The 13,445-nt window shown below is 41.3% G+C and overlaps 1 protein-coding gene across 1 annotated transcript in view; it reads left to right on the forward strand.

Moving 5' to 3' along the window:
* LOC138286772 (keratin, type II cytoskeletal 8-like) overlaps positions 1-12,103 on the forward strand; it is a 70,191-nt gene extending 58,088 nt beyond the window's left edge. Inside the window, exons 6-7 of the mRNA XM_069227271.1 lie at positions 598-652; positions 11,170-12,103. Coding sequence (XP_069083372.1) covers positions 598-622 — 25 coding nt within the window. The 3' untranslated portion in view covers positions 623-652; positions 11,170-12,103. The remainder of the gene's footprint in view (positions 1-597; positions 653-11,169) is intronic.
* The last annotated feature ends 1,342 nt before the right edge of the window (positions 12,104-13,445 follow it).

Consider the following 13,445-nt stretch of genomic DNA (forward strand, 5'->3'; position numbering starts at 1 on the left):
GATCAGCAAAAGCAATCAGTCAATCGTTCTTTCTTGTTCACTGACATGACATAGCTCTGTATCACCTCTCTCTGTACCAACTCTCTGTTTTGGATACAGGGTCTACTTAAGTCCTTTATCTGAACTTACATCTCCTAAGTGGGCAATTTCTCCAAGATCGAATTGACTGGTGCAATCCAGCAGGTCAAATTCACTTATGTATTCAGTTGTATTGTCGGGCCCCGGCAAGGGTTCGGCAAGTACCTTGAAGCAACTTAGTTCAAGGAGCTGAGCTATTCAAGTTCCTTAACGATGTATGTATTAACTGTTGAATAATTTGAAATTTCACACTAGCAATGTCTGTTCTTATCCTCAACAACACCACAGAACACCAAACTGCTTCCATTTATTTTAAAAGCAGTTGCTTACTTTTTTCTGGATGATCTGTTCTTCTGCTGTCAGACATCACCTGCCATATTGTGTGATCTTTGGAAATTGGCCTATTGTTGTCCCTTGGCTGCAGTCATGGACATTCAGTTTGCATGCCCTCTATTCAGCTTGGCCTTTGGTCTGTGGGAAAGTATTCACTTATTTCTGTTTCTCTTGTCTCTTCCCTAGTTTGAACGATCCAACTCCAGTGTAATCCTAAGTGTACAGCGCCATCGACAGGCTGGTGAGTCTCTGCCCTCTCTCTGTGCTGTGGTGCAAATGGAAGTTTAGACTGTGCACCCTTTTGGTTTTGACCTACAGGTGATGCCAGAAATGGTGTTTGAAAGAGAGGCTCAGTGGTTCTGGCTGGATCAAAAATGGCAGCAACCTCTGTTGTGTGTCCTCTTTCAAAAAAGGTTATTTAGGTCATAGGTCATAAAACCAATTAACATATTATGGCAACATAATACAGAATGAAGGTACAACTATACAAAAAAGATTAAAAAACATCCATCTCTACTGGTATATAAGTAGCCCTCTCCACAGTTAAGATATAGGGGGTTATTCTAACTTTGGAGGAGGTGTTAATCCGTCCCAAAAGTGACGGAAAAGTGACGGATTTACCACCAGCCGTATTACGAGTCCATTATATCCTATGGAACTCGTAATACGGCTGGTGGTATATCCGTCACTTTACCGTCACTTTTGGGACGGATTAACACTCCTCCAAAGTTAGAATAACCCCCATATTGTCTTATTTACTGATGTTTCACATGTGTTTGTTGAAGTCCAAGTGCACTGGCAAGCTCGGTAGCCAACCAGGCTAATTCATAGTACAAATATACAGGTTATTACATAAAAATACAAGTTTACCAGGCCATGTGCAAAGGCTGGGCATAATCTTATTCCTTTAAACAATCATCCTCGTCTCTGCCGTAATTGATGGATCATTACTGCTCAATATAGCCCCTTTTACCTCTGTTACTGCTAACTGCTGGTACATCAGAGAGAGATATTTCTCCTCAGAGCAGCATAAGGAATTTTCTCCAAATTACCATGAATTTTGCTAAAAAGCAACGTACCTATTACCAGTTTAAAGTAGATGATGTTAGCCAGCTCTGGCTAGATTTTATCTAAGTAAATTTCCAAATCTCCAATTTCACTTGAATTGGCCATACTGCATGCCTATTCCACTGTGGCCAATGTCTCCAATGTTTCTCTTACATGCATGAAGCATGGCAGCCTTAATGATCCAGGTTGTTGCATCAGATCAATAAGTATCGCTCTTTCTATTCTTCGAAGAGCTAAGCTGAAGTGCTGCAGGATGTAATATGGCCTTACTTACAATGCCGCAGAGGCCCGTATGATATTGTAGTGCAACCATAAGAGAGTTTGAAAGAAGATGGCTTACCCAAGAATGGAAATAATTTTCAGTGTTGATGTGGGATTATATACCCCCAGAGTACGGACCCATATAAAACTTCAGCTTTTGTCTGGTATGCTGTAATTGTTGTTGAGATAGCGCTCCCTCTGAACTTTATATTTAATTTCTGGTATGCAGGACTAATTCGAGCTGGGTTTTCCAGCTAGGGTTTTTATAAAAATGAACACCCATAGAGTATTATAAAGCCACTCTCTCTAATGGTTGAGCCTTATTTTTCCCTTCTTTAGTTTTTAACCTCTTTAGACCATATACTCTGCGTATAGTTATAGGTAGCTAACTAGCTATAGTTAGCCCATTTTCCTTGCCAACGTCATAAACCACATAACCTACCATTAGCTATCAATCACCTTCTTTATGTAATGACAAAAGAGAGCTGGGACATAAGGCAGTGCTTCTGAACCCCACTTAACACCAGCGCCCCATCTCGTTCTTGCTTAGTTTCAGTACAAGTAATGTTGATGGTTGACAGTAAGTAAGGGGGGAGGCTTTGTCAAGTACCTTTCACAATTCTTACCTGGGGACACTGTTTAAGGATCTTCAAGCTTAATATAGGCCATAGAAGGTGGTTGTTCATTCACCTAATCATATATTATTAGTACCAGCATAAGTCTAAATGCTCAATTTACAGTTTTCATCCTTTGCTAGAAATGTGGTTCTAAATGGGAGTAAATATTGATTTCTTGATCAAGTGTTCAACTCAGTCAGAGCTGAATCCAAGAGGCATCCAAGAGGCTTATGGAACAGTAGTTCTGAAGGATATCACACACACCTCAGCCCCAAAATGAAAGAGTGGGTGGTTTCCTACCCTCCAAAATTGTATTTGACACCATGTGAAATTAAGACCCCCAAACGTTTGTATTCTCATGAAAGAAGTTAAACGGCGACCCATCAATCCATCACTTTTTTTGTATAAATTGCCCTAGGCAAGTGGTACTAGGCCCTGAATTCAAAAACATCTATTACCAAAATGGAGGGTGAGCTTAGAGCATCCCACGGTTGACTCTACAGTGCCACTAAATGTGAGTATCCTTGCTCTTTTCTGATATGCATCTTTGTAGGAGGCTGGCCTGGTGTGTAGTGGGTACCTATGGTACTTACACTTTATACCAGGTCCAGTTATCCCTTATTAGTTTAGTGTAGGCAGTGTCTAGAAGCCATGCTCTCTAGAGGTAGCTGTGGATGAGCAGCCAAGGCTTATCTAGGAGACATGCAAAGCTCATGCAATACCACTGTAGTCACACAGTACTCACACACATGAAAGAAAACACACAGTGTTACAAAAATAAAGGTACTTTATGATGATGACAAATACCATAGAGACTATACTCCCTTAGGAGGTATGTAATACACAAATTATATGCACTAGTATGGAGAAATAGGCATAACAGTGCAATAAGGGAAAATCACAATAGTCGGAAATGGGCCTAGAGGGAGCACAAACCATTTACTAAGAAAGTGGAATGCAAAAGTTGGTCCCCCACCTAGGCAATTGTAGTGTGCAGAGGGGAGCTGGGAGTACTAGGAAAGCCCAAAGGTAAGTACTACAACCCACCCCAGCGACCAGGAATACAGGGGTAAATCAAAGTAAATTTCCCAGATCACACACAGAAATGAAAAGAAGAATTATGCAAAACCAGGAAGGACCAGGCGGACTCTACTGAGGAGGGGGAGTCAGAGAGGGCCCTCAGCAACACAGAGAGCCCACAGAGCACCAGGCAGCGCACACAGGAGTCACACAGGACGGGGACAAGAAAGTTGCAGAAGAGGCCCATGCAACACTACGACGAAGGCTCCCATGCAGCCGGAGAACCACTCAGGAAGCTGTGTGTCGCAGGGTAGAGTGCTGGGGCCGGAGATTCAAGATGCATGAAAATCTTAGAGGACGGATGCCAACAAGCCTTGGCAGCTGCAAAATACACTGTACATGCCCTGGGTACCTAGGTACCACACACTAGGGACTTTTAATGGGTCACCAGTGTGCCAAATATGGATGAATTCCAGAGTTTTGGGAGAGAGAGAGCATAATCACTGGGGTCCCGGTTAGCAGGATCCCAGTGAACACAGTCAAAAACACTGACATCAGGCAGAAAAAGGGGGCAACTATTCCAAAAAAGAGGGTACTTTCCTACAATATTCAGCTAATATTTGACTTCTTGACTTACTTTCACCATCACAGTTCGTTAGAACTTAACATTGCCTTATTTTATGATCTTGAAGAGGGACTCCCTGTTGGTCAGTTTCCATGAGTGCTTTTTTTCTTGTGCATTTTCTTTGTCATTTTTATAAAACAATCATCTATTGGTCAGTATGACGTTTATGTAAAATTTTCCTTAGAGGATAAGATTTAAAGACTTGACATTCCTTATACATGACAGTAACATTCTTGTTCACATTAACATGGTTTTGTTTTATCTTATGACTGATGAAGAGGTACTTTAAAGAAGTGCAGTGTGGACAGCGCTTGTGGTTCTCCCTGGAGTGGAGAGCTGCTGATTGGCCACTGGTGGAGCGCACTCAGGCTCTGAGTTGGGAGAATAAATTGCAGTTGCCCGCTCGCCTTAGGGCGTCCACCTCTACAGCATCCAGATGTCCTATTCAGGACAGACCTCCTAAGAAAGATTTTACCTTCCCAGGTCTGCCAGGCAAGGAATGATGGACATGGGATGGAAAAACCATCAATAATCCCCAAGCACAGCAAGGAACCTCCCTCAGCATCAGCATCAGAAACAAACAAAATGCTACTTTCGGTGCCTGTTTCTAAGAAGATAAAAAAATGTAAGCAGGCTTCCACAACATGGTGACGTGGGTGGTACTGAAATGGTGGCAGAATAATTCACATTGACAGAGCAGGAATCTAAGGTGGGTGGTTCTCTATCCGGAGTGTGGCAACAGGGCCTCTGCTGATCCCACAAACCCAGCCGGCTGCCCCCGAAGCTTTACCAAATAACCCAGGTATTTAGCTTGTTAATTAGCTTTCAAACAGAACCGATAAAATGACATAATGCACAGAGGCAAGCAGCTTTTCTGTGCCAAGCTCTTAATGGTGGCATGCAAAGTGTGGCATGGGTGAAACTGCATGTTTGTTAAATAATTATCTTTGAGAAATTAATAGGGTTTTTTATATCCAATGTTGTATTTTGGCACTACTCACACAGGTAGCAATGCACTAATGACTAAAATGTGCATAGGCAATTAATTTGTGTCCAGATCAACTGAGAGACAAGTTGCAAAAACGGGCTGCAAACTTGCAACCTGTCTCTGACTTTGCTGTGCGATCTCTATCCTAAAAGGTCACCTCACAAAATCACAAGTCATAAAGAATATTAATTAGGTAGCAACCCAAAAAGTTGATATACGGAATGCAGAACATTGTCAAACATTCACTCCCAGTCACAAATCTGGGTTGAATCCATCTTATTTTCCTCACCATGCCACCCCAGTTTCGACCCAGACATTTGCAAATCAGTCTTGATCCTGCTCCCAGCAGGAACAGTCTACCCTGAACTGCCATACCAGGTACTCCCTGGACTGGAAACAGGCATCCTAGTTCCAGTTTCAGGGTATCACTCCTCATCAGCCAAGCCAGCTTGAATAAGGTAGGTCTCAATTTATGGTCTTGTGTAATTGGCTGAAAACACATGGATGGAGGCTCAGAACAGCAGACCACCATCCCTGTGATCACGTTTAAAAAAAGGCATATATTTTTTTTAAAGCAGCCCATGTTCCTTAACCATGTTGCTTTCAAATAAAATACTATTTGGGAAAACTTTCCCTGACGTTAACAGACAACCTTCACCATGGAGAATGTGTTCTTCTCCTTTTTAGGTCAAGCGCGCAAGTGCTCGGGCCTGTTGTAATCTATCTGTGGGCTTTTAACCACGCCCACCACTATCACTCGTTCATGGGCTTGCCTTTAAAAAATCCTTTGTTACCATTGGTAAATGCTTTACGTTTGTCCGTCCTTGGGCCAGTTTTGTTACCGCCTTGGCCATCAACCCTGTTAGATGGATAATTGCACCTTTGCCGATACATTTTACTTTGAGCTAACTTCTTTTTACTTTTGTGTCTCTCCTTTGTGTTCATGGCGGCTGCGGCACTTTGAATAGGCTCGCTTATGTTGACTGTTTTAATTTTCATTTACAGCGCTAATAGCTCTAAGTCGAGCAAATATGAGACCCATTGCATGGCAAATGCTTGTTGAATTAGCTATCACCTCCTTTGAGGTGCTGGTAACTGATCAATAGTTTGTGACTGCAATCACGGTCATAAGACGTTGACACTTGCCATTCCGAATTACAAGGGGACACTCCTTTAACACCCCTTCCTAATTAATGTTTAATAGGGGTCACTAACCTCATTTTGCAAGTCAGAAAGGTTTTTCCATCTTGCAAAATGAGTTTAATACATACATAAATACATCCCTAAAAGCCATTTTTGGTCACAAACTCAGTCGTTTTGCAAACCTTGGGGTGTGCATTTGCAAAATGGCTTTGTACATATGGCCCATTGTTACAAAAAGAGAAAAAGAATGTGCAAAACAATGTATCTCTGGTATGGATCTCTGGTAAGGCATCCCTACTTTAAAGACAAAAGTCAAACACATGTGAGCGATGTTCATGACTCAGCGAAAGTGATAACAGTCCAGCATTTAAATCATAGCATACTTAACCCCCAAGAGTTTCATTAATTTACTATTCATTTGTACACTACTTTCTGGAGGTTTTAAAGTTATTTAACAGTGGAATTGTGTCAATCATTGTATAAGTTATATGTGAAGCTAGGTAAATGGCAAAAACAAATACTAATTTATTTGTCATTAGAACTTCACATATTTATATCGATCTGTGTAGCTTTAAATTAATCCATGAGGAATGCGATGTGTGAAAACATTTCCAAAATAAAGTGCCAAAGACACTTAGAGCAAGATCACAAATAGATAAAAATATGTAAATAGCTGTCCATTTGCCTACAAACAAGAGAAATGCAGTCATCAATGTTCTCACTACAATGCCTATTGTTTGTGAATATTGGTCCTATTCCTGCAATCTAGCACAGACGTTTCGGTGCGCTTTACAGCATATTGCTAGGGCCATCCTCAGGATAGACATGTGAAATTATCTTAATCAGGCGTTTAGTATTCCAAAAACAACAGTAGGTGGTGAGCTTTCACACCCGAACGTAATATGGACATTAAAGTAACCGAGCCCAGACGTCATCAAAATGGGCTTACCCAGTCCTCAGGCGCAAGAATCCAAATTGTATATGAGCTTTAAATTGATTGACTAGTAGAGAATTCACTCCTGCAATTTAATCTCTTCAACTTTAAAGTAATGAATATAAATATATAACGGAACCTATAGAGTTAAAAAAGAACCTCAATAAGTCAGTACCAGCTCTTACCAAACCATCTACTAACTGTGGAAGAATTTGGATAGTAAGTACCAGTACCTCCTGATTTCCATTTTAAAGCACCTTCTATAGCTGACTTATGAGACTACACGTTTGATTAGTTATGTGTTTGGGAGTTTTGTATACTTTTGACTGTTGCCTTTTGATAATTTCAAAGCAATTATATCTATAAAGGAGAGTTAACTGTTGAAAGAGAAAGTTAGCATCCAACCGGTGGTGGTGTACAACTGTTTCCACCATCCACCACAACTTACTATCATCCATGACAGTTTGGTAAATCAAAAAAATTAATTATTAAAATATGGGCTTTAGTTTAACTGGTATCAGTTTTAATATAAAACATTAAGACAATTTGCTATGTATTAACATTTTCTACATTATACTCTGCTAACGTTTAATCCGCATGTAGGTATGGGGCCTTCCTCTGTACTTTCCTACTTTACGCCGGTAGCAATAAAAGAGGTAAAAATAAGGCAGACATGCCTTGTGACCTTGCTAAATTATTAAGAAGTTTGAGACACATTGGACTACCATTGAAGAGAGGCTAAAATATTGATGACATTTTAGTTCTCCAAGTACTATGAATGCAGACTCCTTGCGAAGTAAAGATTATTTTTTATTTTGAAGAGCTCTGACATTTGAAACTCCCTGGTAGGAGCATCGGACAAAAAAGCATAGCTAATTCACTGAATCATTATCTGTGTTTTAAGGCCATGACAAAAAAAAAATGAAATTGAGATTGAAGTCTCCTAATTTTGAATTTGGGGGCTAGCAGGAATTTGGGATCTAGTATACCTCTGCTGTGCAATATCTGAGTGAAGTCCTCCAACTTCGAACTTTGTGGAGTTTGCTGAGAGTACCAGCTTTGTCCAGCTTCCTTACAGAATAAGATTTCTACACAAAATAACATTTTTCTAAGAGGATTTCTTATCAATGTTTTTACAAGAATTATCTCCTGCCAGAAGTATTCTTTTTTGCAGGTTTTGGAATTCTACATCCCTACTTTTAGCTGGTATTGCTATGTTTAACCACTTTGTGCATGGAACCAAGCACTGAAGAGGAGCTCGCTTCCCCAATGGGTAGTGGTAGCCGAACTCGAGAAAGGAAATCCACTTATATAAGGAAAATTCCTTCTTATCCAGTTCATCAAATTCATCAGCCAAGTATCAGGATGGAGCCATGATGTAATGTCACATTTGCATTTTATTAGATTCTCTTTGTACTATTCAGCAGCCCAGCCAACGTGTTTCCTTCAAAGACAGTCTTCATCAGGGTCATTGAATCAGTATATTCATTTTGCTTGCATTCTTCCTGTCAGATAGATTCCCCACAATCCAATACACAGGAGAAATAATGGCTTGCCCAGTTAAGATCTGTACCAGCTGACTGTCACCAAGACCAAGCATTACCTCTAAAATTGGCCCACATTGCTTTGCACTTCATGCATGGGTTGGTGTGCAAGTACAGAGAAAATTGTTCCAAAATCCATCCATACCTAGTAACTCAAACTCACCCTCTTGTTCTCCCATTCTCCATTCAACCCTTCTAATACTTCCTGCGGTATGTCTGTGGACCCACCTTTCTTGGTTCTTGTCTTCACCATTGACTCCGTACTACTGGTACCAGTTCCTGTGAGATCCCAGCACCTGTAGTCTCTTTATTTACCCTTATCAGATTTGCACTATGCAACTTCCAGACTTATTGATGTATATTTGCTGGGCCTTTTGCGTTGTGCATATTCGTGAGTTTAATTCTTGGCATACCCCATTTGTAGGAGCAAGCAACAATGTTCAGAGAAGACATCGAACTACATCTTTTCTCATACTCTCCCCTAGATTACAACATACACAAACGTCTGCAGATTGGCACAGATCTATGACTTTGATCTGTGCAGTGCCACAAACAGGCTTGTAAAGTTTGCCACTGTCTAAATCATTGCTTCCCTCTGTCACACATCACAACATAATTGTATAGAAAGTAAGGCATCTTACCCTTCCTGGAGGCCGGCATTCAGGGAAGTAAAGCCTTGACATGGTGGGCACATGGAATGATTTGTGGGTCTTCTGTTAACTTTCAAGAAGAGAAGGGAAGTATTGGAGAGTTTGGGCTTGATTTAGATTGTTGTGGACGGGCTACTCCGTTACAACTGCGATGGATATGCAGTCTGCTGAAATCTGAATCCTGTGAGAAACAATGGGATTTATATTTTGGCAGACATGATTTCCATTACCGTTGAGATGAAGTTACCCATCCACCGAAATCTAAATCAGGCCCTTAGCCTTTGAGGTGTTAAAGTAAGAGGTTCATTACAGAATCCACAATGGAGGAATCAAAAGTGGACACTAGGGAAAGAGGGATACATTGTGACCATTTTAGAGCATTAAGAGCCACAAATTCTCTCACTACTGCTATTGTAGTAATACACAACATTAGACATAAGTTCTGCACCGGCCGGAGCAGAAGTGGGGGTTGGTGCCCCAACAGAGGGCCTGATTCCATTACTGGGTGGGTCCTGTGTTTGGCAAGTCTGCCTGTTAGTGTAAAGAAACATGGGCTGTAAGTGGATTATTAAGCACTGTTGAGCACAGCGAATGTTTATTTTTGTATGTGCAACCATGGACGTTGAGTATTCAAAATGCCAGTGGTAGTGGAAGTGACATTATGCATACTTTGGACTCAATGATACCATTGGAAGTGACATCATATGACCTTTAACCCTGGATCCCAGGAAGTGACACCAGAAGACCTTAATCATGAAGACATCACAATGTCACTGAAGCTTAGTGTATACTTCAAAGAGAAACATATTGCCAAATCAGATGGAGATGCACAAAAAAGACAAAAAAACACAAGAGCGGTCAAGCCTACCTGTACTAATTCGTATGGACCATATATTGCATATATACTATGTTATTGGCTTGATTTACTATTTGTAAGTGTCAATAAGTTTTGATTTATGATCACTTTTAATGAACTATCACACTTACAGATCTCAGAAGTTAACAGTTCATGTAGTCACAGTAATTGATCATGGCAACACGTTTAAATAATGTGTATGCTTCATAATGTGTTTCATTTTATAATATAGTCTAAAGTGTGCTTGGACTTTTTCAATATTTATTTTATTTCACTGGAAGTGTTATCTACCAGTGGGAGCTGGAGAAATTAAACAGAGCTCATCAGAACACAGTTTACCTTCTGTTCATCGATCTGCCTTTACTCCTCTGTCAGGCGTGGGTCACGGGATGGAAAAGGGGTGGGGTGGTGGGGACCCCAAAAAAAATTTAACTTACCTTTTTTCCCCACTGCGCTGAACCACTCCATCCGCTCTGCTTTGTCGTTGCAGGCACAGGCCCCCAGGCTACCCTGCATCCAATCATACTGCTGCTTTCATGCTGCTGGCAGCATGGAAGCAACGGTAGGATTGGATGGAGCGCCCAGCGAGGGCGCTCCGAGGCAGAGTGGGAGCCTCTGCCTGCTCTTTCCAATCCGGCACTGTGTTGCCAGGTTGGACAGAGCCTACTGCGCATGTATGTTTGGCTGGACTGAGACAGCCGGCCAAACATACATGCGTACTCTGTTCCCGTCACACCCGTGACCCCGCCTACTTTTATACTAAAAGCATAATAAACAGTGTTTATTATGTTTTTGCTGTCAAAGTTTTGTAGCTGCTGTTGCTGGTGGGGGTGGTCCGCCATAGGGGAGGAGTTGCTCCTTACCTCTTTGACCATGGGTCGCAAGGGGCAAGCCAAAGGTTGCAGCTGCAACCTCTGGCAATTCCTAAATGACATGCATGTGTGCAACCCTTTAATAAGATCAGTGATGCCTGTTGTGCTTGCTACATTTGAATTTCTTCCACTTTCCTCTATCTAATTGAAAGTTATATGTAATGGTCCTTGCTTTCGCAGCAGGATCACTGCAGTACTCGCAGACCTTCAACCCGATGGCGAACATCAAGGTCTCTTCCAACTATACTGACCCATCCAACACCAGTGCCTGTACCAGCTAGTCGGCCCAACGAAGAAGCCCGTCCTGATCAAGACCATTGAGACCGTGAATTACCAGAGACTATCCGAAGCCAGCCACTTCCCCAAGGACCAGCCACAACGAGTAGGAAGTAGTCCAAAGGGGAGCTACGTCACAATGGAGGAAGCACCCAAGAGTCTACAGCTTAGGTTTCTCCTACATCGCAACCTATCATTAGATGCCAGCTTTTGATCTGATCTATGTGGATGGAGGTTGAACATCGCATGTGAAGTATGCAGTACAATGAATCTGTAGTTTAATCATTTAAGGATGTTCATCATGCCACGTATGTTTTTATACTTTTTGATAAACAAGGTGTCGTCTTTTTTGGCTAGCGTTCTAGTGATGCATTCTGGAAGGGTTGCTGCATTCTGCCGGCATTTATGTCAATCTCATATTTCCATAAAACTAATAAGGCAGTACATATTCAGGGCCAGATTTATAAGGCCCTATCACCACCGGAGTATCACTTTTTGCGACGCTCCGGTGGTGCTAACCACTGCTCCATATTTACAAGGAGGTGTAACGCCACTTTTTGTGGCATTACGCCTCCTTTTAAATATGGGCCCCTCCGACACAGTTTTCTGCGTCAGAGGGGCGTGCAATGGGTGTTGCAGTGGGCGTTCAACTACAACACCCATGAACCAGATTTACGAGAAATTGACGCTGCCCCAGATTTATGAGAAATTGTACATTTCTGGCAGCGCCAAAAACTAATGCCACCCCCAGGGGTGGCGTTAGCATGGCAAAACGAGGAGGAATGCTTTTATTCATTCTCGTTTTTAGCTTTTTTATGTATTCTGCAGCAAACATAGAAGAAGCAAAATGCCATGGATGATTATTTATGTACAGGAAGGTGTCCCTTCCTGCACATAAACAATCATTTAAAAATGACACTTTGGTATTTCTATGTCTGCAGCATGCATACAAGTGCCAAATCGCTATTGTGGATTGTTTATGTGAAGAAAGGAACTCCTTCCTGCACAGAAACAATCACTCCACTCAACATTGACACTCTTGCACTATGGTGCAAGGATGCCTGCATTGGCACAGGCAGCTTAAGTTAGTGCCGGTAAGGGGGAAATACAGGGCTGCGCCATACTCTTGTGAATGGGGCGCAGCCCTGCATTTCAAAAACTGGCACAGTGCGACGCTGTTCATTTTGCCGCAGCACATCGCTGCACCAGTTTCTTTTAAATCTGGCCCTCAGTGTTGCAGACTCACTCTGTCATGTAGAGTCACTCTGACATTCTTTCCAAACCCACTGCTGCAGCAATCAGAAAATCCATCAATTTAAAAAATAATCAAAACCAGGCTTTTATCGACTACCTATCGCTTCCTCTCTCAGTATGAATCATGAATATTGATTATGGGACATTGTTATACCACCACTGCTTTTTGGCTAGGTTTGCACTATAGAAATACCATATACATACATGCCTCAATATTGTAGCCAAAATATCAAGGAAACATATGGACATGTAAGTATGTAGTGCTGTTCTATGCTTAACTCCATGTATATGTATCTATATGTTTGTCCTCAATAGTTTGGTTTCGATATTAAGGTATAACAATATTCCTTATTCAATATTCCAGGCCAAAAACCCTCTATTTAAAATTCTCGTGCCCCTGGTACCATGAACAGCATGTGGGTATCTTGCAAAAGAATGTAAGGTACGTTGGCACATCAAAATATTACTGCATAAGGGTTGTGTCTAAGGTTTCAACGTATAGATAGTTCTCTCACTTTGTGTTGTTGCTCTTCTGTTACAGTCAAGCGTAGACCCTTTCTGAAATACTTAATACGATTACGCCTTACAGCTCATTACAGACTGTTCAACTATCTTAGGGTTTAGAGGCTTTGCTCTATGATTGAAAATACAACATTATGAATGAAGGCAACTGCAACACATTCATTCATGGAAAAAAAAATGTTCTGTGCAAACAAATTAAATTTCAAATAAACACGTACATTTCAAGTCCCGGGTGTTGTCTATAGCAGTATAAAGATTTTATATTATTTTGGAACAATTTACATTAAATGTATGTTTTTCATTCAATATGTATCACATAAGAAAGAAAGAAGTTACAAATAAGAAAATGAGGGAGCAACAACGTTTTTAATGGCAGGTGGAAGAGAAAGAAGGAAGCAAGGACA

Source organism: Pleurodeles waltl, chromosome 3_2 (genome assembly GCF_031143425.1).
Source record: "Pleurodeles waltl isolate 20211129_DDA chromosome 3_2, aPleWal1.hap1.20221129, whole genome shotgun sequence".
Lineage (NCBI taxonomy): Eukaryota > Metazoa > Chordata > Amphibia > Caudata > Salamandridae > Pleurodeles > Pleurodeles waltl.